Source organism: Urocampus carinirostris, chromosome 2 (genome assembly GCF_059441175.1).
Source record: "Urocampus carinirostris isolate Australia breed hairy pipefish chromosome 2, RoL_Ucar_1.0, whole genome shotgun sequence".
Classification (NCBI taxonomy): Eukaryota; Metazoa; Chordata; class Actinopteri; order Syngnathiformes; family Syngnathidae; genus Urocampus; species Urocampus carinirostris.
In genome coordinates, this window is record NC_142350.1 from 43,645,402 (window position 1) to 43,672,244 (window position 26,843).

At 39.9% G+C, this 26,843-nt stretch overlaps 1 protein-coding gene across 3 annotated transcripts in view; it reads left to right on the forward strand.

Moving 5' to 3' along the window:
- ptprub (protein tyrosine phosphatase receptor type Ub) overlaps nt 1-24,910 on the forward strand; it is a 298,931-nt gene extending 274,021 nt beyond the window's left edge. For all 3 annotated transcript variants that reach the window (XM_088326610.1, XM_088326611.1, XM_088326612.1), the window contains 5 exons: nt 135-449; nt 10,165-10,290; nt 17,910-18,067; nt 20,474-20,609; nt 21,817-24,910. In XM_088326610.1, coding sequence (XP_088182736.1) covers nt 135-449; nt 10,165-10,290; nt 17,910-18,067; nt 20,474-20,609; nt 21,817-21,879 — 798 coding nt within the window. In that variant the 3' untranslated portion in view covers nt 21,880-24,910. The remainder of the gene's footprint in view (nt 1-134; nt 450-10,164; nt 10,291-17,909; nt 18,068-20,473; nt 20,610-21,816) is intronic.
- The last annotated feature ends 1,933 nt before the right edge of the window (nt 24,911-26,843 follow it).

Consider the following 26,843-nt stretch of genomic DNA (forward strand, 5'->3'; position numbering starts at 1 on the left):
GGTTTCTGGTCTATGAGGCCCACTTTCTTGCAATTTTTAGTTTTTTAAATGCGCCTTTAAGATCGGGAAAAAAAAAAAAGTGTAATTTATTTTGTTTCTACGGCAACTCACGGATCGAATGTCTCTATTTACAGACACTAAACTCTGTGACTCCACATCTCGACGTAGAAGAGTGCAGCATTGCCCTGCTGCCCCGAAACCGAGAAAAGAACCGCAGCATGGACGTTTTGCCACCCGATCGTGCGCTAGCTTTCCTGGTGACGACCGAGGGCGAGAGCAACAACTACATCAACGCCGCTCTGGCCGACAGCTTCCACCAGCAAGCCGCCTTCATGGTGACCCCGCACCCGTTGCCCGGCACCACGGCCGACTTTTGGAGGCTGGTCTTCGACTACGGCTGCACCGCAGTCGTCATGCTCAACCAGCTCAATCAGTCCAACTCCGCCTGGGTGAGAACGAAGAGTTTTATGAATAAATGAGTCCATTGATGATAGTCTCTAATGTGATATAACAATAACAAAAAAACGTATACATATCGTGTTAATCAAGCAAACATATGTCTGAAGTTATTTTTGTCACGACCAGAACGGAATCAGGACCCAAATGCGTAGCGTTAACCACATGTTTATTGAATAGAAATAGGAAGATCCGGTGCTCGCTGGACGCGGGAAGCAAGTCGCTCTCGCAATCGGATCTTGATCCGAATACGGAAGTGGATCTTCCGTAGCGGTAGATGGCGGCGTTGGGGACGGAAAAACAGGTCGATAGCCGGGACAGCAGAGCAAAAACGTGGTCTGGAACAAAAATGGGTCGTAAGCCAGGACGGGAGAGCAGATGTGGTCGGGATCAAAAACAGGTCATAGCCGGAGACAGACCAGGAACAGACAGTTGGAAAAACGGGTGCAAAAACAGGACATGCGGGAGTCGGGGTCAAAATGCTTGCCTTGTAACAACAGAAGTTCACTGATGGACTGACAACCAAAGAGTGACAAGACTGGGCTTAAAAAAGGACAGGGAACCAATTAGGTAGCCTGCAGCGGCTGGCGCCAAATGAGCAGGCACAGGTGATCTAAATCAGTAATCATGACATTTTTTTGGTTAATTATCTAAATTGTCTCACAATGTTTTTTGAAAGGGTCATTGTTTATTATTTAGTGCCTACTCCTGGTAAAAAAACCTTCATTCATTAAAATGTTTAGATTTGTGGTACAAGAAAGGAATGTTTTTGTTTAAAACGAGCAGAATTGCCATTGCACTGTGCTTGCCCAAGTAGAATTCCCGGCGCTACCTGACACAAAACTGGCTAAAGACACTCACGGAGGTCTAAAGTACAAGTCTGTAAATGTTTTCGAAAATCTGTTCAGCCGTTTTGGAGCCTTTAAGTCACATACAAACGCATACACAGAAATCGTTTATAAAGTAGTTTAGAATAAATAGGTTTAGATAAGAGATTACATATAGATTAGATAGGTGGATTAGATAACACCCCCCAAAATGGGTTCACATTGACTTAAAGGGATATTGAGTATTATTTAGCGCCTCCCAGTGTTTAAAAAAACCTGATTTATGTAAGAAACTGTTTTGATTTGAAAAATAAGCAAAATTACAAAGATGCAATTTTTTAAATATTTACAGGTCAAGAAACTTGTGTTCATTTTACATAAGGGTCACCTAGAGGGAGCTGACATCATTGTTTGCCAACTTGCTGCTACGGGTATCCCCAAAAAATTTGTAAAACACTAGGCAAAAAAATACAAAGGAAACCGTGTGATTTGGTAACTTTGAGTCTGCGTAGTTTGTATTCCTTATTGTGCTCTGTAAAACTCGTTTTAGTTGCACTCCACAATACAGTGACATCCAGTAGCTGAATATTACACAGTGTCCCTTCAAAGAGTTCAAATTCAAATAATGACTATTTTTATAAATCTGTTGATACAAAGTGTATCCTTGCTTTCATTTAGAAGACATACTGTATTCACAAATTTATTTTTGGGGAATAATAATGTTAATAATAAACGCTCAAAAATGATGCATCCGAAAAGACGGCAAGGTTATATTACTTTAGTGTAATTCCAATCAAGTTTGCCTCATCCAGTTTATCGTATTTTATGGAGTAAGACTTTTTTTAAGTAGGTTGTTTTTGTTTTAACAATATATCTTAATAATTTCTGTTTTCTTATATGCTAAAGAATAGTGTTTTCTTCTTTTCAGCTCTAAAAAGCTACGGATGCATTATTTTAAAAATAAGGCCTTAATTGGCATTAAAATGTCTTTAAACCAATTTTCAAAACTCTTAAAAATGTGAACACATTACTACGATTAGTATTTGTTTGTACTAAAAAGGTTTAGGAACTAAATTTAATGAGAAGTGTGTGTTCGACGTACGTTTTCCGGCATGGCTAAAAGCTGTGCTGGGTAATGTGCATGAGGCACCATGTGTTGCGTGCAAGTAATATTTGTGTTTTTTCTGTTTTGATTGTTTCACTAGTGCTTTTGTTTTTGTCGACTTGGTTTTGAATTTGATTTCAAGAGGCATTTAAAAAGTCTTTAGAAAGTCTTGAATTTCTCTTGCCTTAAGCTGTAGGAACCCTGTTTCTCATCATGCTGAATATTTCCATTATCTTAAAAATGTGTGGTTCTTAAGTGGCTTACTTACTTACTTATTGCTCCAGCGAAGGTCGGGGGGTCCCGTCCCTGTGCGTTGAGCCGACCAGATGAACCAGGTTTTTCCAATGCTGGCGGTCTTGTGCCAGCTGTTCTGCATCCTCTACGGCAACTCCGTGTTGTTGGAGGTCGCCCGCAACGACGTCGAGCCATCGAGTGCGGGGTTTCCCTCGTGGTCGTCTCCAGCCTGCGGCCTTTGAGTCAAACTGGAGAATGGCTCGTGTCGGATGGTCTGGTGGTAGACGAAGGACATGGCCAAACCAGCGGGTGCGGCGTTGTGCGACCAAGGAAGATGCTTGGGGCTGGCACGTGCGGGCTCTGAGCTCTTTATTGGAGACTCGCTGGGGCCACCTGATGTTCTCGATGGTTCTGAGAGCCCTGCTATCAAAACCATCGATTCTTGTGGCCAGGGTGTCGTTCAGGGGCCATGTTTCTGAGCCATAAAGCAGGATAGGGAGTACGGCGAGGTTGTAAATGCGGAGCTTCGTCTTGCGTGCGATGGTCTGGTGCCGCCAGAGTGGTTTCCAGAGAGACTGCAGAGCAGATGCTGCCAGGGCTCTTCTGCGGAGAATCTCTGGTTTTAGGTCCCCATTGTCTGTCACCATGGACCCCAGATATACAAAGCTCTTGACAGGCTCTACAATGTCGCTACCAATTTGGATGGGAGGTGGATCTGGTCCATCACCGACATACATGAACTTGGTTGTGGCTAGACTTCAGAATTTGCCATCGCACCCTAACTACAAGCCACGACCAAAGTCGAGAAAACATGTCCCCTTCTCAAATGTATTGAATGCAAGAATTGTGCAATTTAGAACAGAGATAGTAGATTATATTCACATTTTTAAAAAACAAGTGTCCAGCAGAACTGAATATGACTTTAAGCAATGATATTCCTGTCAATGCTTATTTAGCAGCCTTTTTAATAAAATCCAAAACGCTTCACCTTAGAGGATTGTTTTCAAGGTAATAGAATCCCTATTTCATTTATTCTCCGTCCTATCTGCGTTTGGCCATGCTCAACATGTGTTAAGAGACGTTTTCTGTAATGCGAAATGGCAGGTGTCAACTCGTATGTGTAGGGAACTATTGCCGTTTACTCCTAAGGAGTCTAAATGTAAATGTTCTGCATTTATATAGTGGTTTTCAAGTCAATGATGACCTCCCCAAGCGCTTTACAATGTACTTCACTCTTACCCATTCACACACACTCACCACTGATAGCAGCGTCAGCCATGCAAGGCAACTACCTGCTCATCTGGGGCATTAGGGATTCAGTGTCTTGCCCGACATATAACACGGAGGAGCCAGGAATCGAACCTGCGACGTCTTGATCCCAAGACGAGCGCTTTACCTCCTACCTCCTATGAGGACAAATATTGAGCGTTCTAGTCACTATAAGTCTCTGTAGTTTCTATTCTTCCTTGCTGAGTTTCCGACAATGCAAAAAAAAAAATCACTTTTGAATGAATTGACTAATGGATGATTGCAAACGTCATTTGTTATTACAATTCTTTCACAAGATTTCCATTTCTTTTTTTTCCTGATATCTTTTGTCGCATAATACTAACATTTTTGGGGGCTTAGTTAGTCGGTTGCACGATACTGTATTTAATTACATCTTTTAGTGGAAGTACAATGTTGGCAACAACATTAACTTGATATAATTGGAAATTATTTGAATGCAACACAAACTTTTTCCTCTTTTTTTCCTTTTTTTTAAATTTATTTTTTAAAAAAATCTCACTGTGTTCATTTTTTCCTAGTTGTTACTTTTTTCTTGCGTTTTTTGTTCTCTATTACCTTTTTTCCCTTTTATTTGCTTCTTTCTTTTCTTCTGGCTTTTTTTCTGAATTTTTTATGCTCTTTTTTTCTCTCTCCTTTTGTTTTTTTCTCAGCTTTTCACTACTTTTTCATTTTGGTATTTTTTCCTTTTATTATTATTATTATTATTATAACTATTTTGGTGCCTGCCTCGGCTAAATACAGACTTTTGAACCTCTACAAGGGGTTTCTCCACCCTGGGGGAATTTTGTGTCCCACTATTCATTTTTTATTCGCCCCAGGTGTATACTCATCTTATATATTTCTGCTAATCAAAGTTAGCTGTTCGGTTGCAGTCATTTTTCTGCCCATGGTAGTCTTTATTTCCCCAGCAAGTCTCAAAGGGCAAGCTTCCAATGTCTGCCAAGCGTAGAAAAATACAAATAAGATATAACAGTAAAAAAGATTGAGTAGAGTTAGCCAGAAAAAAAATGTAAATGGTGAACTGGTGACACCTTCTCCTTAGTTTTTACATCAGTGGGAACTTTCCATCTCCCACTCCCATCAATCCATCTATATCTCACTGTGCCCAGGATTTGTTCTTTCACACCATTTTGTCTGTCTTTGATCCCTGACCACATTGATCTCAAGGACTGACTAGATAACACCCGCCCCTCTTATTCCTCCCACCCCCACTTCCCAAAGTTCTATCTCTGAAGAATAGGCTCGTGCTACCCTCCGGCCCCATCTTTTTTTTTTTTGTCGGCGCCCCACTTTTTCAATCTTAGCACACGCCGCTTGTCTTCGCAGTTTCTCCCTCACTGCACTATCGCCTCTTAGATTTTAATTGTGCTTCTTGTTAGCGTGGCAACAAAGAAGCGAATATCCGCCATTATTAAGATGAAAAAAAAACGTTTAAAAAAAAAATCAATCCCAGAAGCGTAAGAAAGAGATCATTCCGACCGCGAAGCAGAGAGTGCTTTGCTCCTCTCAAAAGACCGGATTTACTAATGTCACACTTTTTGCATAATCAAACTTGGCCGTGTGCAAATCTAAAATACATATTTCATTGTGTCACGGGCCTGAAAATACGCTGCAGCTCGAGTTAAATCATTAATCTTGTTCCAAATTGCTTTGAGTCATCGGAGAGGCTTCTTATGTTTAAAACATGTAAGCGGCTAGCTTCTGCTAAAGCGCATATGCAATAACTGCAACATGTTGAGCAGGTCCTGCTCCCGGTTTTGATCAACTCCCAGGAAGAAAAATAAGTGTGTCTTCTTTCAGCGCAGTGCAGCACTTTTTGACTTAGAATAGAGTTTTTTGCGCAAGTTTAATCACAATACTCTGTTATGAGCGCTGTTGGCGAGTTAATTTGAGGGATTGGAGTTCTTTTCCTGCCTCTCTTCTCACTGCGATCTCATAAAGAACATAACAACTCTCCGCCTCATTCTTCTTGCTATTATTAGCACCAGCCTGCTGTGTCTGGGCACCCCCTGTTGTTGCCTGCCTCCTGTAACTGTGTGAAAAATTGGCAAACTCTTCCCGGTATACTAAGAGAACTGCCTTTAAAAGTAATCCCAAATTCTTGAACATGCAAAACATAAGGAAATAGTACATCGTTTTTGCATAGAATCTTTTTATATCCATTGGAAAACCAAGGAGTGGCTCCGTAAGAAGCATATTAAGGTTCTAGCATAGCCCAGCCAGTCTCCAGACTTGAACCCAATCAAAAATCTTTGGAGGGAGCTCAAACTCCGTGTTTCTCAGCGACAGCTCAGAAACCTGACTGATTTAGAGAAGATCTGTGTGGTGGAGTGAGCCAAGATCCCTCCTGCAGTGTGTGTAAAGCTGGTGAAAAACTACAGGAAATGTTTGACCACTGTAATAGCAAACAAAGGCTACTGTACCAAATATTAACATTAATTTTTGCAGGTGTTCAAATACTTATTTGCAGCTATACAACACAAAGAAATCATTAAAATAATCACGTGTTGTGATTTCTGGATTTTTCTTTTTAGTTTATCTCTCTCACGGTGGACATGCACATACGATGAAAGTTTCAGAACCCTCCATGATTTCTAAGTGAGAAAAATAGCAAAATAGAAGGGTGTTTAAATACTTATTTTCTTTACTATATATCCATTGATATATTCCAATTATTAAATGAGAACAGATTTCATCGGAGGAACACCAGCACCTCAGCAAGCCGGTCGCCATATTTGACATGTAAATTAGTGGAAGAGGTTGCAAGTGACCTAAGCAAAGTTCTGGTACTTTTTGGGGAGAACGCTTGGACGTTGTACCTCAGGTGGATGCAGTAATGGTACAACAGAGGGTGAGCAGCCAAAAATGGGTTAACTAGCAAAAAAACAAACATAGAGAGCCACCAAACAGGGGCCTAACCAGGACAGATCAACAAACGGAGGCCGCAGCCTCAGCTGGCAGGACAAAAATCACACAGTGAGCAGCCAGGTTCACCAGGAATCAATCACGAAAAGCAGCTACGGCGATAAAGTTGAATAAAAAAAAAAATCAGCGAATACATCACAACCGACGCTAACACTAGGCTAGCCTATCAAAAAACATGCAGTGAGCAGCCAGGCTAACCGAAAACCAACAAGCCAAACCCGCAGCAGTAAGGGCCATAAAAGCAAAGCAGGCCGGTAATAAACCAAGGAACATGGCAGAACTGGCGCTAACGCAAGGCTAGCCGATCAAATAACTACATTCGCTGTCTGTTTCCGAGATGGTCTCACATGTTGTGCTAAATGGCATTCGCCATTTTGTAACTATATTCCTTCAATGGCGTCACAGCTCTACAGTAAACAAGCCAACTTGGAGACTACATCTCTTGAGTCCCCCAGCATACTACATACTACATATACTGTGCCTGATTGAAAAAAAAACTATTTGGGAATACATTTAGATGTTTTTCCCATTCAATTTTCTCTGCGGTATTTGGATTTAATCTTGTGAATAGTGTCACAAAGGTTCCTTAACTCATATACCAAAAAATGGATTTCCAATACAAACTACTAGTGACACAGACCTCATATGTTATTAAAAATTGCTGGCATGCTTCCTTTCAAAAAGTTCTGAGGATACTTTGACATTTGAAATCCTCTGAGACTTGACGATGTCTCATATAAAGATTGTGAAGATAATAATTTACAATTGGCCGCTGTTTGTGTGTGTTTGCTGAGATTGATCTTCAAGGCTAACGACACTGAAAATCTCTGCTTTTTAAAAAAAATATATGTTTCAAGTATTTTCACATGAACCGGATTATTAGACACACCCCCAATATATAGTATTTTAACATATATATTGTCATATATAAGGCGCACCAGACTATAAGGTGCATAGAATGAAAACTCCAGTAAGAGCTACCGTATTTATCCATGCATAATCGTTGCAGTTTTTTACACGTATGGTACATATTAGTGTAAAAGTCCAATTCATCTTCAGATACACCAAAAGAGTTGTTTCCCTTTTTTTATTTTTATTTTTCCGGACAACCCTATGTGTTTTCCATTTTCTAACATTCATTCCTGGCACCATGAGTAAAAATAGTGTGAAAATGAGATAAAATCAAATGCCTGTTTCCCAGTCATCTGTCGAGGTGAAGTGGTTACGTTTCTGCACTTTTACCGCCGTGACCTGGGTTTGATTTCCATTGCATCCAATGTTTTCCGAATTTGATCATCAACATTATATGACTAATCAATCATTGCACAAATAGGGTGGTATACAGCTGTACTTTGTGTAATAAAGCTCTATTGGATGCATTTCTATACTTATCCACCAATTTTGCGGTATAGAAGACGCACTTCTAAATTTCTGGCCATGCTGGTGTTAGGCATTCTTTATAGTCTGGAAATTATGGTAAATGTATTTGTTCTTTTTCTGTAGGCAAATTATTTTTCCTGCATTACTATATTTTAGTTCACACTCCTTTTTGGGATGTTCAGCTCGGTAGCCTAGATGGTAGATGGTAGGGCGCCCGCTCCGAGACTGGGTGGTCGCTGGTTCAAGCCTCAGCCGAGTCATACCTAAGACTTACAATGAAATGAAATGATCTGCATTTATATAGCGCTTTTCAAGTCAATGACTTCCCAAAGCGCTTTACAATGTGCTCCACATTTCCCAATAGCGGCCGTGATCTGTGCAGCCATGTAAGGTGCTAACCTGCTTATTGGGGGTATTAGGGGTTCAGTGTCTTACCCAAGGACACTTCGACATGTAACACGGACGAGCCGGGATTCGAACTGGGATCCCTTGATCCCAAGACGAGCGCGCTACCTCCTGAGCAAAATTCGAGAAGAAATACACTAGAACATTCTTTTCGAAGAGCCTCTAAACTGAAAAGTGGGGAAAACAAATCTTGTAAAACTGAGAAACTAACCCCTAAATTGGAGCTATACTTTATACCAACCAAAGAAGAAATGTTTGTTTGTACTTTTTCTTTACTTACTATATTTATTACTCAGTTGTTTACTGGACTTTTTATACCACGCATTAACTTGTTTTTTTTAAATCTTTGAAATCACGCATGCTGCGACTTTACACCGGCGAACACATTCCCAAAAGGAGTGGGCATTCATTAATTGAAAGACTCGTTTTTTAATAGTCTATTTTGCTTGCTTTTTATACGCCTTTGCTTTAATTGCCTGATAAACAAATCTGAGTTCTCTAGCTACTCTCATAAGTTATTGAAGCTATTACATTCCCAAGTGTGTAAAACATCTTAACTGTCCCTGTTAGGACTGCTTGGGTTTGGCTCACTTACATTTTATTGTTCTTATTGATGTACCTGATGGACTCACACTTTGAAAACTATCATATTTATTCGTGTATAATGCACACTGTTTTTTTAATCCAAAATCAGTAGAAAATATAGTTTTACTTTTTCTCAGCGCGAACGATGCAATGGGAATCGAACTTGAGTCGCAGCGGTGGGCACGCCGAATCCCATCCACTGGGCCACTACTTATGTACTGTGTAACAATTTTAACTATTTTCACTAGAGTACCGCCCATTGTACGATATTTAGAAACTAAGTCAGTGGTGCAAATTAAAGTATCAATTGTCTCTCACAGCCCTGCTGCACTAGTAACAACGGATTTTCAGGTGTTTGTTCAGGAACAGTAGGATTTTTACATGTTTGGTTGCAGCTTGTTGCTCTCTGCAGGTTGCGCTTTTTCAGGTTTTTATGTAAATATTTAGGGTTGCCGCAGTAGCAGACTACTTTACGATACAAATTATACCTGGCATTGTCCTTTCTGAGAGATCTGAGGGATGTGGCCCTCTTTTCTGCCTGGCAGGCAGTATGCAGTGGTAGACCAGGTTGGGAGAGGTTCTAAATGTGTGCCTGTCAGTCACACAAACAGGCATACATATAGAAAGTGGCAGAGGGTGCTGGGTGAGAAACAGAAGTACTGTGCCATCTTCATATAGAAGCGTCGCCTTGAGTAAATTGGCGGGGAAGTAAAGTATCCATCCCAGCAGAATCCTATCAACCCAATCTAAGTACTTCCTTAGTATCGATATTAAAGTAATTTTTATTTCATGTTCCCTACAGTCTAGTATGTCTTATAGATAAAAAAAAAAAAATCACAAAAGACTATTTTTGAGGGTGCACCTTAAAATCCGGTTCGCCTTCTAGTGCGGAAAATACAGTACATTTGTGACTAAATATTCCCTTCTTACACTAAGTATGGTTGTTCCCACCTGTAGCCATGCGTCCAGTACTGGCCCGAGCCCGGACTTCAGCAGTACGGACCAATGGAGGTAGAGTTCCTGTCAATGTCGGCGGATGACGACGTGATTACTCGCCTGTTTCGGGTCAAGAACGTCACGAGGGTGAGTGTGTAAGACAAAACAAATCACAAATGTGCCTACTAGAGGTAAGATCGGGCCTAAAAAAAGCCATTCTGGTATTTAGGACAAGCCCATACTCAACAAATGAACTTGATTTGAGGAACCATGCCCAAAGCAAACCCTTAGTTTCACATTTTATTTATGAGAAGAAGGGAGGAGGAGAGGTGTTTAGCTTAATCTGAGAAAGTAGCCCGGTCCGAACCCGAACGTAAATATTGACATTTTACGCCCGAATTTCCGGTCGAGCTCGGGCCTAAGATCCTACCTCTAGTGCCTATCATTTTGCCAGACTCAAACGTGATAGGTTATTATTATAACCTCATTAGAAATGCATTGACTGCCGACCCTATGTGATTCATCTCAAAGTCAAAGAACTGTTGGCTTGTCTGCGAAGAAGGGGAAAAAAGCTCAACTTTGAAGGGAGTGATTTGAATTTCTATGCAACTACTCTGTGCGCATGGCGGCTTAAAGGCGAAATGTTTGACCTGATGCTGAATTTCGACTGCCTTGGCCTCTTCATCTCATCTGCACAAATCCTATTTTAATATGGTTCATAAAATTCCGGTATTCATCATAGTCTATATAACAGTGCTTGGCAAATTGCAAGGTATTTTGAAAGATATTAAAACCTAGTATATCAGTATTACTTATTTTTCCTCTCTCTGTTCTTTTTGCTAAGGCTACAAATGGGTGAGAATATTTCTGCCTGAATGGCTCTTTTAATAAATGTGACCTGGTCTTCATTTGGAGGTTGGGACCACCCCTTTGCTCCAAGTCAGCTGAGATAATCACACATAACTGCAATGAGGACAAATTGGTGGATTACACTATCTATTCCATCCATTCATTATCTGCACCGCTTATCCTCAGTAGGGTCGCGGGGGTGCTGGAGCCCATCCCAGCTATCTTCGGACAGTGGGCAGGGGACACCCTGAACTGCTTGCCAGACAGTCGCAGGGCACACAGAGACAGACAACTCACTCATTTAGGGACAATTTGGACCGGCCAATTAACCTGACATGCATGCTTTTTGAATGTGGGAGGAAACCGGAGTTCCCGGAGGAAACCCACGCAAGCACAGGTAGAACATGCAATCTCCACACAGTAAGGTTTGATCCAACAACCTCAGAACTGTGCCGCACACGCGCTGACCACTGTGCTGCTGTGCTGCCATGGATTACACTGTGCAAGTATAAATGTAATGGCTGGATAATTATTTAATACCGATACTATGTTCCAGGCTCACTGTGTATTTAATATTTTCTGTGTTACTTTTGAGGTATAATTTGGAATGTAACAATAAATGACCATTCCAATATGTTAAATATTAAGATATAAACCTTATTATTTGGTAATTATAAATATGGTGTGTTAAAGTTATCAATATATATCGTTTTTTGGAGTGGCAATTTTTTACATATAATTACTTATAACATGACCGGGTTTATTCATGTGCAATGCTCACTCGTGTATCGCGCGCACCCCTAATTTTTTAATTGAAATTGGTATAAAATTTTGTTTTACGTTTTCTTAGCTGAAATTAAGCATTGTGAGTTACAAATGTTGTTGAATGAGTGCTGCAATGATTAAAATAATTTATTGACATTATAAACAAGGAACACAACAAACATTTGTATAGCCCATAATCACAAGGAGTCTCAAAGGGCGGCACAGACCACAGATTATTTCAAACTACGGATTATTATTACACCATCCCCAGATCTAAAACCTACATGAGGGAAAGGGAAAACTCAAAAAACTCAACATGAGAAAAATGAAGAAACCTTGAGGAGGTAATAATCCCTCTTCCAGGATGACCAGGCTGCAATGGATATTGTATTAATAAACAATAACATTTAAAAATAAATAAATAATTATAAACAAATGGAAAAAGTGGTTCTATTGCCATATTCCAGGCATTCCTCATAAAACACATTTATGACACGATACTCTTTGTGCTTTTACTTTTTTTTCCACTAATTTTCTTCTGTAACATTCATCTCTACTATCGTAACTCAAAATAGTGTGATTATGAGATAAAATTGAATGCCTTTTCGTATGTTATCTACGTCACTTGTTGTCTAGTGGTTAGAATTTAGCACTCTCACCGCCTCTACCCAGGTTTGATATCTGTTGCATCCAATGTTTAGCGATTTTGGTCAGCGAGATTTTCCGACTGATCAATCCTCGCACAAATACAGTAATATACTACCGTAAAACATAATTTGCACCTAAACTTGGAATTATTTTTAGGTAAAAAAAATGAAGATGTAATACATTGATAAATAAAGTGTAATAGTGTTATATTATATACAAATATACCGGAGCCGTATCCCCCTAGTGGGAGGTGGCTAGAGTCAAGAACATATTCACATTTTGACTCTGTGAGATTGATACAGAGGAGGGGATTCCCAGCCCCCTCGTTCAACCCAATTTATGTGTTGCAACTTCTCGTTGGGAGTCATTAGGTGACAAAACCCCCCAATTCCAACCCCTAATGCCGAGCGCTGTTTTAAGTCTTGGGTATGACCCAGCCGAGGCTCGAACCTGCAACCTCCCAGTCTCGGGGCGGAACCTACCCCCAAGGCCACCAACCTGGTGTTAGTTACTGCATTTACACAACCATGAGGTGCACTTACCTAAAAAGTGCAGTCTCAGTTATGTGTACCATTGTTGTATTTAGTGCACACCTGATAATAGCTCGCAGGCTTTTTATACAATCTGTGCGCCAACAGCTTATAATGCCAACATTTCACCCCCTAAAAATGATCATAGTGTCCTTCACTATCATGGTGTCCCCTACTACGTCCACCCAACACATACCCATGAACACACACACACACAAGCGGGCATATTTGATACTTTTATAGATAGTGGATACTCAAAATAGGTAAAGAAGACATTGGTGTATTTTGAACTTGCAAGGAGAACAGGAAAGCACCCAAACCTCAGATAAGAAATTCCAACCTGTTCGAAAAGCTCTCCCCTGAGCCCATTCTTGTTATTAAGCCTCCTAATTTACAAAGGCAGATCCACTCTAAAGGGTGTGGGATTCAAACAACAGCATTATGATCAAACGGTGCACAATAGTCATAATAATGAACAGAAGTGGGGTATAAGGGTCAAAATAACCAACCTTCATCCTGTGCAATCTCCTTTGCAGGTGCTACATATGAAAAATTCCTGTGCCACCATCTGGAGGTCATTAATAAACACTGTCCCTATAATACTTTAAAGTTGATTGTGCAGATGCAAGTATGACTTTTTGTCTGTATATTCTGCATAAGCGTGAATCGGGCTCCCTGTCGAGCAATTACAAGAGCAAGCTGTGCACTTAACTTCCCTTCTTGATTGCCCCTTTCCTGTCCTCTGTTGCCTGCCCTTGAGTCGACCCTCCTCCCGCTCCTACTCGTGATAGGTAAATGTTTCTGTAAGTGAAGGGACAAACAATCGTGTGCAAAATGTGGAGGAAGCGCACCGAAGGCACGTGCGTGTGTCGTGTTAAGAAAGGCAGTAAAGCGATTCCTCCTTGTGTCATTCATGTCTCTGCAAGGCCAATTTGCATGACTTACGCTTCCCAACTGCTCCTTAAGTATTAGGTGAGTCTTGGGGGCAAGGTTATGAACGGACAGGGACGTTCCTTCTGTCGCACGCTCGTGCCTTTACAGTCGGCGTGCCGTTCTTTCTCCCGAGCTACTGTGCTGACCGAGCAGAAGGCCGGCAGGCGGCCAAGGGAATGCTCAAACGCGACAACAAAGCGACAGTTGCTCACACACACACAGAAATAATGCTGCTCTAAATACATGTGAGCCAAAAGAAGAAATCATTTCGGTTAGCAGGTTAAGAATTTCGGATTGACTTACACAATGATGGCGATCTGATTTTTTTTCCTGTTTACTTTATTCAAACTGATACCGATGAAAGCGCTCAACTCTAATGCTCGTCGACATCAATACACAGTAAAATAACCAATGTTAGTTTAATACTCCATAGAAAAAGGACTTTTCTTAAATTGACCATTTTTATCTTGCTTGATTTGTTTAACTTCTAACCTTTTACAGTGGCGAATTTTGCTTTTTCTTCCACATGTTTGTTTTTGTTCTGCAGTTGTTAATTTTTTTTATTATTATTTCAGTGTTTTCTCATGTTGGGGGATGACACACTGATAGGGTGTGGTTAATCGGCTGAAAATTTTGAGGCCATCTGCAGCCTACCTCAGGTCCCTTTCCTCACTTTGTTAGTCTGTGCCTTGCAATAATCGTATTTTATTTCCGTTACTACTTATTTTGTGTTTTTACTTTATTTTAACCGTTGTGTGTACTTCTGTGAATTTGGTGTTTTGGGTTGTTGGGTGGGGATAAAGGATATTGATTTATTGCCTGGTGGCACGGCGGATGAGTGGTTAGCGTGTCTGGGGCACAGGTGTGAGGTCATGGGATTAAATCCAGCTACCAGCTTTCCTGTGCGGAGTTTGGATGTTCCTCCGGCCACTCCGGTTTCCTCCCACATTCCAAAAAACATGCATTCCAGGTTAATTGACCGGTCCAAATTGTCCCTAGGTGTAAATCAGCGAGTGAGTTGTCTGTCTTTATGTGCCCTGCGACTGTCTGGCAACCAGTTCATGGTGTCCCTTGCCCACTTCTCGAAGAGAGCTGGGATGGGCTGGAATTGATTTATTGCCTTATTTATACACTGAATGTTTTTATACAGCTCTTTGAACGGCATTTTATTGGCTGAAAAGTGTTTTACCAATAATTTTGATTTAATTTGAGTTGAGTTAGTGTTAAAAGATTACTCTTTAAAGGAGATGTATGGAATTTGGAACTTGGCGTTTGGACTCCACTTATATTCATGCTTAATACCCAATAAAAACAAAACAAATGGCAATTACCAATACCTTAAAACATGACAGGATGGCTGCCCAATAGCAGTCACATGTATGCCATTAGTGCTGATGAGGAAAAAGATGATAATGATGATGGCAATATCCGGCACAAATGAGACTTTTTTTTCTGATACTCGCAGGTAAATAAATTTGTATTTATTTTTGCGCATCATGTAGCTCATAGCACTGCTTCTAAAATAAAGGCTCTTTCAAGGGGGGAACTTTTGACCTCAGGGATTTGTTTTCCTTTTTTAACTATCCAAGAATAAAATGCAATTGCAACTCCACTACATTATGAGGCAATGGCACTATCAACGGCAGAGTGTGCCCTTAATGGTGTAGAAGTTTGTTTAGCACTGAGGATTGGCGCTTTGCACATAGCAAAGAGTGTGAAGTGTAGACACGAAGAGCAGCAGACCTTCAAGTTACACAATAAAAAATATTAAATCTTAAAAAGTGGTTAGAAGACAGGCAAAAAGAGGATCAAAAGAGACAAATAAAAGTCTCCCCCTAAAAGCCAAGAAAAGGCAATATGAAGAAGCGTGACTAAGGAAGAGGAAAAGGCCGGTGTGCTTACTGTGTCTAAGGATTTTTGCAGCGGCGAGCATGGTGCTAAATAAATTAGGCCTTGACTTAAAGACATTACACCCCAATCACGCTGAGAAGCTACTTTTTTTTTCAGTTATAATGTGCCGAAAAAAGATTTGGCATGGACGTAGGTGATGTGTCATCATCATCTCGAGCAATCATTATTCTATCCTCACCAACATTATGTGCTCACTTTCACAATCCGTTCAAGTAGGTCCTCAGAGGGTTAAATTATGTACTTCGCTGAAGCGCTGATGCAGAGGCCACATCGATTGGCTATGCCTCTTCCCTATTTAATGTGAGTCTTGATTATTAGTTGGTTCCCATCAAAGCCAACCCTAGAGAGGTTTTCTTCTTCCGAGAGGGACATGACAGAAGATAGTTGAGAAGCACTGACCTAGAGGGAGAAGACATGATTGATCACCTTCTTGCTGCTAAGTGTAACCCGAAAAACAAAAACCTTGTGAAAGGCTGGACGAAAACAGAAGAAAATAGTGTGGTTTGGTCACCTTAAGTCTCCATAGTTTGTATTCTTCCCTGCGTTTTGCAGCACCTCATCTCGGTCGCAATTAACCGAGTTTGTTTAACGTACGGCTCGCGGGACAGGTACGGCCAGTTGGATTCATCAATCAGGCTATTCATAAATTTCCGAAAATATCAAAAAAAAGACCCAACAGGGATGTGATTTTTCCGACTATAGTCGGAATTCCGACTTTTTCACTTTCACTTTTTCACTTGCGTAGCAAACAAATTCAAAATCCGACTGTCTCATTCTTACCTTTATTGCTCTGGCGCACCCTGGCGGCCGTTAGAAAAATTGGCCGCATTGTTGCACAAGCTGCAGGGACTGAACTGCATTTGAACTCACCTTGCAGTATTTACAAAAAAAAACAGTTATGTGGGCAAATTATTTTAATCTTCTAAAAATGTTACTTAAATGATAAATATAAGCATGGTTTTGGACAAGTAAATTGCTTAAAACCCAGGAGCTTGCGGGGGGGGGCGGTCGCCCCCAAACCCCCAGCTAGGTTTCAGACTTTATCTCCTCGCGTCAATCACATCCCTGAACCAAGTCTCTAGGTCATTTCTATCAGAAGTTATGATTTTTGCAGATAAATGCAGAATGCAGTGTTGTTCTTGTATAGTGTAGTGAGTTGCTTCAGGTGTAAAACTACCTTTCCCTAAACTGTTAAAATAAACCAATTAACACATTCAATGACAAACATTAAAATCTTTTATCCTGATTCTTGGCGAATGAATATGTTGTGTTTAGTAAAGATCCCTTCTCCTCTGTAATTTTACTATGGATGATAGAAAACTAATATAGGCTTGATGATAAAGCATAACACTGAAAAACCAAACCAAAAATGTGCAGTTGTTATTCTTTGACTGATCCAGCCAGCCTCAGAACAAAAAAGCCAAGATCTAGCCTGAAAGCCAAACCGAGTTTGACATCCCTGCTTTACACAATATGGCGACATTAAGTGGTCAAATTTTACAAATTGTCCAATTAAATGCTACTATGAAAGCATGTTGAATTCTGAAAATTCTCTACTATGTTTTTCAATGTGTTCTGGCCTCATTGAAACCTTTTCCACTATCCAGTCGTTGAACACCTCCTCAAAAAAGTCACAAACACTGGGATGGTTTTGACCCGTTTTTATATGGCAGGTGTGAAACTGTAAAAAAAAAACAAATACAGAAACGTGTCTGGCTAAAACACGCCTTGATAATTTTGATAGCATGTTATGCTAGCTCAAACGAAAGTCAAAGTCGTGACTAAAACAACAATCATTGAAAACTTTGCTTTCACATGTGGGAGCAGGAAACATTAAATGTATCATTTCCAACCTAAACATCATATTGTTACTTTCTTACTCAGTCAATGCTCTTTCAGAATCATATACACAGCTACAAACTTCCACTGGCTGCATTCTTACAGGGCCAGCGCACATAACTAAAACTGATGGCAAAGCCATATCATAATGTTTGGGAGCTCTGTAATATTACTATTATTATTATTACGTTATTTTTTTGTTTGTGACCTGCTCACTATATTGGAAAAACCTCCCCACCCCACCCCCAGAGTCCCTCAAGTCCACTCCTGACACCTGTTTTTCTTGTTCAGCTCCAAGAGGGTCAACTGGTGGTGTGCCAGTTCCAGTTTCTGCGCTGGTCTCCGTATCGGGACGTCCCAGACTCAAAGAAGGCGTTCCTCAACCTGCTGGCTCAAGTGCACAAGTGGCAGAGAGATTGTGGAGAAGGTCGCACTGTGGTCCACTGCCTGTAAGTGATTGGTACCACCCTCCCCTCCCTTGTATTTCATGAAAGCAATTTAAATAATGTATGATTTTATAAAAAGAAAACGTCAATCCAAACCTGCTGGAGAACCCACCACAATTTATTTTTTATTGGCTGCTCCTGCTAAGTTTTTCAGATTTGCCTCAGGGACAGTGTAAATCGATTGTCCTTTAGTACTTCATTGATAATGTCTGGGTTTTGTGACATCTAGAGCGATAGGTTGGCGTAAATGCCAGGATGCACTCTTCTGACTCCACTTTCTCTAAAGCAGCCTTTCTCTATTTTCTATTGGCTTTTTCTAGACAGTGCACGATTGAATATATACAAGGTATCAAAAAAGATCTATACAAGCTGTGACATTAACTAGCCAATCAAGTATTTTTTTAAAGAATAAGAATGGAGGATAATGGGCTTACGTCCAAACAAACAAAAAATTGTTTTTAAAACCATTCTATAATTGTGAAAATAAATCTGAAGCGCAAAGAGTTCCGGACACAAATGCCCAGACACGTCTTTGCCCTTCAGATTTATTTTCACATTTCCAGAATGTTTTTTGAATAAGCGTAAAACCATAAGCCCTCATTCTTACTTGAAACCAAAAGTCTGAAAGATTAAAAAAGGGGTCTTGGCTATTTAATGTTGAAGTGGGTATACATTTTTAGGGCATCTTCTTTATGATCAGGTATGACAGTTTATTAAGGATCCAATGAGTTTGTACATGAAAGGTTAAATGCATGAGGGAGGCACCATTTTGTACGCGTACTACTTGGGAGCCCGCATAAAAGTAAGCACTTTTAAGTGTATTACAAATAATCCTGTCTCAAATACCAACAAATAATATTCTTCACATTATTTACTTTTCAAGCACATTTTTCCCGCTGCAAGTCTATTGGATTGACTTTTCCTTAAGTATCAACAGTAAGGAGGGAAAATAAATTACCCAAGACTAAATTTCGATCTTGCCCACTTCCATTTCTATACTGAGGATAGAAATAAACAGAACACCAAGAGATGTATTTTTCCATTTTGGGGGGACCTTTTGGAATTTATGAATGGTATTATTGTGATACTATGTTTATCTCATGAGTGCACTGCAGGAAAGAGGTCTAAATATAATGGGAGCTAGAGCTCTTGTTGGTGATAGAAAGGAGTAGAGAGGTGTTGTGAAAGGATAGTGGGATTGTGGACGCGTTCTTAAGGATCGGCTGTGCACCAGTATGATGCAGCAGGGGTAAACCAGTGAAAGCTGTCGGGCCCTGCTGTTGAACAAAAGAGTGTGTTGTGTCACCCTGACCCGAGTGACATGGCCGCTTTCTGGTGTCCCGTTTCATCTGGAGGGACGAAAGCATGACCAACTTAGGTGCCGAGGTGCCTAACTTGTTTGGGTGTTTGGGCAATTGGGTTGGCCATGGTCCAAAAAATTTTGTGTGTGTTTTTTCCCTTTTATTTTCTTTGTTATTGTATGTGTTGTCGGTCACCCCTCTTGAGGGAAATGACCAAGGTAGATAGATGTTTATCTTGCATGTCATTCCAATTCAGGACAAAAAATGGTTAAAACAGCAAATGTTATAGTAAACATAATTGCCATCTAGAGGGAAATGATGATAGTACAGCTTGAAAATAAAGTCAACCTCTGCAAGCGGATTTGCATATCAGGAGATTTATATTCAATAATATAGGACCCCTTTTTCATAAGGTACCTCGTACCCCATAGTTGTTTTTAGCTACTGTACATATGGGGGGTAACTATTTTTCAAAATATATTGATATACATAGGTTTGTTGTATTGCTAACCCTATAGACACTCATTTCATTGAGAACAATCATGGAATGCAATGCCACATACTCCCAATGAAACGATAGGAATTATTTTCTCAGAAGGTACAGAAAAGAAAAATAAATAATGGTTTCGCAGTCAGTTTTAATGCAATGCAATCTACAGGAGCATATTGAATTTACCTGAGGGGGAAAAGCATTCCTTTTTTAATGACTTTTGTTTCTTGAGCCATTTCTGTTTGTCTTTTCTCTCGCACTGACGTTTTTATTTTATTTAAAATTGTCATTAACTATCTGAATGTTTTTATGTGTTATCATAATTTCTTTTTTTAGGTGTATTTTATTTAGGAAAGGCTTATTTTTTATGTTTTTCAGGGTCATTTACTTGTTTGGCGGGGTTAGGATTTGATTACTGAAAAATACTTAAATGCGGAAAAAAATAAATAAATGTGAAGCAGAAGACCAAATAAAAAAGTGAAGAAAAAAAGGCTCCTATTCCTTGTTTAAGAACCTGTAGCTTACCAAAACCCCAATGTTTTGTTGTTGCTTGTCATCTTCTCCAATCCTGCGTTACTAATGTGGTTTTATGGTAAATCAATGACATCTCCTCTGCAGTAACGGCGGTGGGCGCAGTGGAACCTTCTGTGCCTGCAACATTCTTCTGGAGATGATTCAGTACCAGAACATGGTGGACATCTTCTATGCGGTCAAAACCCTGCGCAACTGCAAACCCAACATGGTGGAATCCCTGGTGAGCGTTCAAGAATAATGTTTACAACATGTTGCAATGGTGCCTCAATCCTAGAGCTGCAACTTAAGAATATTTTAATAGTCGACTAGTCACAGACTATTGAAACGATTAATCGAATATTGAAATAATTACAAATATTTCCAAAATTTAGCATGAAATTGATTTATGTGGCAAATTATAATAAACACAAGAAAATTTGGCTAAATAGAATATACATCTTTAACTGAAAATACTGCAGATCGGTACAAAAATTAATTCAAAATGTAAAACTAAATCTAAAACTCAATAGTCACAGGCTGCAAGGACAGGAAATCAGGCGCAGCCGGGGGATTGTGTGTGGATAATGGACACACCTCTGCCCAGTTCCAAACAGACTCAGCGTCACCTTGTGGAAGCGGGCACAACAGACCCTGACAATAAATCCATTTTAAAAAAAAAAAAAATTTTTGAGGGACAGGCAACTAAATAATAATAACTTAAAATAAATTAAAAAAATGGTATCCCTGTAAACCAAGAACATGTTCAATAGCAGAAGTAGTAAAAGAAATACACCGAATATTGTGCATTTTGGTAAGTACATTAATTGGTCAACTGCAATTTTGGTAACAAAAGAACCTAATGCTTTTCATGAGTTTGAAATCTATCGTATTTAAAAGGGTCCATGGTGACTCTTTGCCGCACGCTACATGCTTTTAATTTTGAATGTTTGTCAGGCACAGTCTGGCATACCACTAAAGCCCTTTAATAGCAGAATACATACGTATAAAATGTACAATGTATGTGAAAACCGTATTGGCTTGAATGTTTCTTGAATCCTACCGAGCCATGTCAGACTCAGTTTCCATCAACTGTCCAACATGCTCTTTAAATGTGTCACAGAGTTACCTCCATGATGCGCCAGGTCTGTTTAGCAAACTTACCAAGTAGTCTTATGTCCCGTAACAAGGCTAAAATGCTTTAAAATTTGAGATGTTTCGGTATAAGGTTGACACCGTCATTTCTCTAAATTACCGCTCAAGACAGATACACTATTGCGCATACGGGATTCTCAGCAGAGATTATAACCATGTAAAATGCCTCTGTTGGGAAAATGTGTTTGGCGACAATAAAACTCATTGACGAGTTTTTCTATTATCGATTCTCTCGACAACGTCGACGTATCATTGCAGCCCTATTCGACCCTGAAACGAGTTGTGTCCGTTCACAGGACCAGTATCGATTCTGCTACGACCTCATCCTGGAGTACTTGGACTGCTTCGAAGGAAGATAGCAACTGAAGGCGCGACAAGTACTCCACGACGTTGGATTTCAGGTGACGCGGAGGCTTTTCTCCGTTCCTGCTCGGACCTGCGCTCTTGGAAAAAGACTGATGACGAACGTGAATGACAACAAACGTGGTTTCAAATTTTAACCTTTAATGTACAGCCGTGATTTCCTTCTTTGTGGTGCCGTTTTACCTTTCGGAAATATTTTTGTGCTTAAGCTCTATTGTGCCAAGGCTTTCTACAGCCCAAAAAAAGAAGAAAAATATGTATTAACTGCTACGACAAAATTGACCCATTTTATTGTCCAGTGGGCTCACCTTGGCCTTGTTTCATCATTTCAACAGCTAAGAGCTACTCATAAATACACAAAAGCAGTTCACTGTGCTTGTGGCATGAAATAACTGGCATACCATAAACTGCCTTACTCTCTGACTATAAGACCAAGTCCAGACAGACCGGCCGCAAATTTTCTCCAGTCGAGTCATGCCTTTTTTCGCAGTCTTATGTTGGCCGGAGCAATGTTCTTTTCATTTTTCGGACTCATTCCTGTTTGAGTGCCAAACCCGTGACTGACTTGAATTTTCGCCTTGTTTTTATGTTTGTTTGCTTTTTCTTGATCGATTCCTGCATCTGCGATGTACGGAAATTCACTCAATGATTGTATGTTGTATTCAGTAGGACAGGAAAATGATGATTCTAAAACAAAAAAGACAATAATTCATCAACTATAATGTTTGGATGACAAATGGACTTGAATTGCAAGGCTAGTTTTGACCTTTTGTGAAAGTGTGGCATGATGGATTGTTTCTGTTTTTGCAGCTAATACTCACCTAAAAACAGTTAATATTAAATATAAAAAGAGGAAATCTCCTATAATTGGCAAGTCAAATTTCGGTCTTATGCCTCCTTACCCTAGCATACGATCTGTAATATAACAACTCCAAAATTTGCTGCAGTGATTTCCAATTACATTACTTTTTGTTTACAGTTCTAAAGTCAGAAACAATCTCTTTGTGATGTCAAGTCTAAGTAGTGTTTTTACCACATTTTGAAGACGTGCTAGCAAACCTCCCCCAAAACATGTCATAGCTCTCCTTAGATCAATTTTTATGAAACTAGTATTCAGCTTTTAATGTTTATTGCCAAGAAGATCACAACCGACCGAATGCTAATACTTAATGAAATGAAGCAGTTAGTTTGATAAGGCGAGCTAGCTTTTGCTAACATTGTAAGCATTTTAAACAAACACAACAAGAAAACAATACGACAAAAACAATAACTTCTGACTTGCGGTGAGTTTTTTGGTGAGGCACAGTCTGATTTACAAAGTCGCTCAAAAAGTTAAGAGAAATTGCCAAATCATCTTTTTGCAATAATTGTTTTATTAAAGGGACATTGTGTATTATTTAGTTAAAAAACTATTGATTTTAATAATAAGCAAAAAAAATAGGACGTATCATATAAACATGCAGTTTTCAAATTATTTGTAGGTTTGGAAATTTTCATTAATTTACATAACATGTGCCTCACCTAGAGGGAGCTGACATACTGTAAATCTCCACCTTGCCGTGGGGCGGCAGTAGCTCAGGAGGTAGAGCGCTTGTCTTGGGATCTAGGGATCCCAGTTTAAATCCCGGCTCGTCCGTGTTACATGTCCAAGTGTCATTGGGTAAGACACTGAACCCTTAATACCCCAAATAAGCAGGTTAGCGCCTTACATGGCTGCAAGGCCGCTATTGGGAAATGTGGAGCACATTGTAAAGCGCTTTGGGAAGTCATTGACTTGAAAAGCGCTATAGAAATGCAGATCATTTCATTTCACCTTTTTCCCTCAACAAGTACCCAAAATCTCCAAAATATTGGGCAAAAATATTTGAAGAAAAATTGTGCTTATTGGTCTTTTGAGTCACCGTAGTTGGTATTCTTCCTTTTGCTATGTAGCACTTGTTTTTGGTTGCTCTACACAATAGAGCAACACCTAGTGATCAAATAATACACACTGTCCCTTAAAACAAGAGGAATAGAAAATGTATCTGACAGCATTTGTGATTGATTTTGAAAGATTTCATTTATAAAATGATTAAAAAAAATATTTGCCATGTGCCATACTGGATATTATTTTTTGACTACAAAATGCAACCTATTTTCATCTAAAGAACATTAATGCCCTACAAAAATTCATTGGTAGAAACATTAAGAAGCATTTTAGAAAACGGCGAGGGAATTATTTTCACTTTTCCTCGTATTTCCTTTGAAACGCAGGAAACTCTTATCAGCAAACAGCCATCATCATCATCCATCACCGCCCTTTATAACACTCTCGCGAGCATATCCCTCCAAACAGCATAAAGAGCGGCTTTTTTTTCTGAACGTGCCCTAATAGACCCCTGAAAGACGACCGAAGCTGACAAATGGTAGCCGGGTGAACATTTCCTCACAGAAGAAAAATAACGCCTGATGACGAGAGGTCGTAGTAGGTAGCTACTGTTAAGCCCGTGATCGAAACGACCGTACACGATCATCGGACCGAAGCAGCAAGTGCCTGAATACCTTTTGTGCGGCCGGGTTGAGAGAATGTGTATATAACGAGCTGTAGATTATCATGTGAATACTTTGTGAATAGTAAACTATGTTCGCCCAATCGTGACTACCCCATAACCATCCAGTTGAATGTCCTGTGAATGACATTTTTACTGCAGTTTTAATAACAACCTGCGTTTGAGTGCAGCATGTTGGACTCCAAGGCATTTTAAAGATAAATATGTATACCCCGGTCCCAAATCCGCTGTGCTCTTGAGCAACTCCTCCGACCATGTGAGTTTACCGTGCCATTCCAAAGCTTTCAATGACGACTGCGCTAGGACTGCCGCAAGACTTCACCTGTGTTCTGTATGAACCAATGGTACATGACTACTGTGTTTCTGAACATTAATGTGTTTGTGACGAAAAGTGTGTATTTACATAGAAGGACGGAGAAGAAGAGTTGTTTGTTTTAAAGAAAAGTTTAAAAATAAACAGATGAGATGGTGAAGGAAAGGGTCTTGTCGATTGATTGAAGCATGGACTGGATTTATTTTGTCAAATTTGTGAAGACTCAGCATCAGTGTTGGGACTAATGAGTTACAAAGGAACACAATTAATTTTCTCTGTAACAAGTGTTCTAGTGTGTTATAAATAAAATTAAATGACTCAAGCTAAAAGTGGTAAAAAAACTAAACGTGAAAGCAGTAAAAAGAAGTCTGGTGTACTGTAAATAATAACAATGTCAGACGATGGAAAAAGACAGACATCATTGCAACTAAAGCCAATTTAGGTGAAAAACAGTTACAAACATGAATAGTACTGAGGAATGGAAAATATGATTTTGAAGTGTATTAACAGACAGCAAAGTATGACAAAATAGATCTGATGTGTCTCGGCTTAGTTTTCGTTTGCTGCTCTTAAAATTGTACAAGCCAAAAGTTAGGCTTCCCCAGGTCTGTGTACACTTTGTCTTTTAGTATGTGGCTATTTTGAAGCAACTTGAAGGGATCAGCTTGTATGTGATATAAGCTTATATCCATGTACAGTGAAGAAAATAAGTATTTGAACACCCTGCTATTTCCCCAACTTAGAAATCATGGAATGGTCTGATTTTTTTTATCGTAGGTGCATGTCCACTGTGAGAGAGATAAACTAAAAAGAAAAATCCAAAAATCGCAATGAATGGTTTTTAACGATTTATTTGTGTGATATAGCTGCAAATAAGTATTTGAACACCTGGGTATCGTCTAGAATTCTGACCATTAGTCCACACGTTGGAAGTCCACCTGCACTCTATGTCTCATCCAGAATAATACGCACCTGTTTGAGGTGTTAGCTGCATAATGACACCTGACCACCCCATACAATTGGTAATTGTACACCTCCACAAGGCTGGAAAGGGGTCCGGAGCTTGGTGAAAAAAGGTTCACTGCAATTACTAGAAAATGAAAGAAGCTAAACATGACTAAATTACTTTTTAAACTTAGTATCTTTAACTATTGACTGTTTTTCAGCAACACGCCCAACACTGCTCTGTATTGGTTTAGAAAGTTTTTAGAAATGCGGCATAAAGCTGTGGGCCCTGTCGTTTAGGACCAAGCCGCACAAAAAGAAAAATAAGTTCAGTTATTTTTTGCTTATTATTGTTTTACTGGCACAGCTGGGTTCACACCGAATGCACTGGGCGTTTGAGGTGGTGTGTTTGAATTCAAATCAGTGTGGTTCGTATTGGGGGCACAGTTTCCTTTCACATTGGATGAGAGGATCCCCACCCGTGGAAGACAAAGGGAATGAATCAAATCAGATTTATTTGCATATAGCCAATTAGCTTTGCATGTTAGAAAGACAATAAACTAGTCACCAAGGAAATCCTTTGGCAACAGAGTTTAAAAATGTTCTGTCTCGCATCACCCCTACACCCTTCGGAAGAAGAAATCCTCTCGTATTGGGAATTTATGGATTTAGGAAAAGCATATGACAGGATAGACAAGGAGACATTGTGGCAAGGGTTGAAGATGCATGGGGTGGGTGGCAGGTTGCTGCGTGGTGTGCAAAAGTTGTAGTCGAGTTTGTGTGAGAGTGGCTTGTAAAGTGAGCGAATGGTTTCTGCCAAGAATGGGTTTGAGGCAAGGGTGTGTCATGTCACCTTGGTTGTTCAATTTGTATATGGCGGGAGTGGTGCGTGAGGTGCGCGTAAGAGCAGGGAGAGCAGGTCTAGTGTATGAGGGTGGTTTGCATTTAAGCCAGCTGTTGTTTGCAGATGACACTGCTTTGGTGGCTGACTGCATCAGGACTGAGTGCTGTGGTACTTGAGATTGATAGAATGTGTAAGAGAAGGAAGCTTAAGGTGAATGTAGTCAAAAGTAAGGTAATGAGGTCTTAGAGAGGTGGTGAGGTAGGTGGATGAGAGATTTTGTTGCATGGCGTAAAGTTGCAGGAGGTAGAT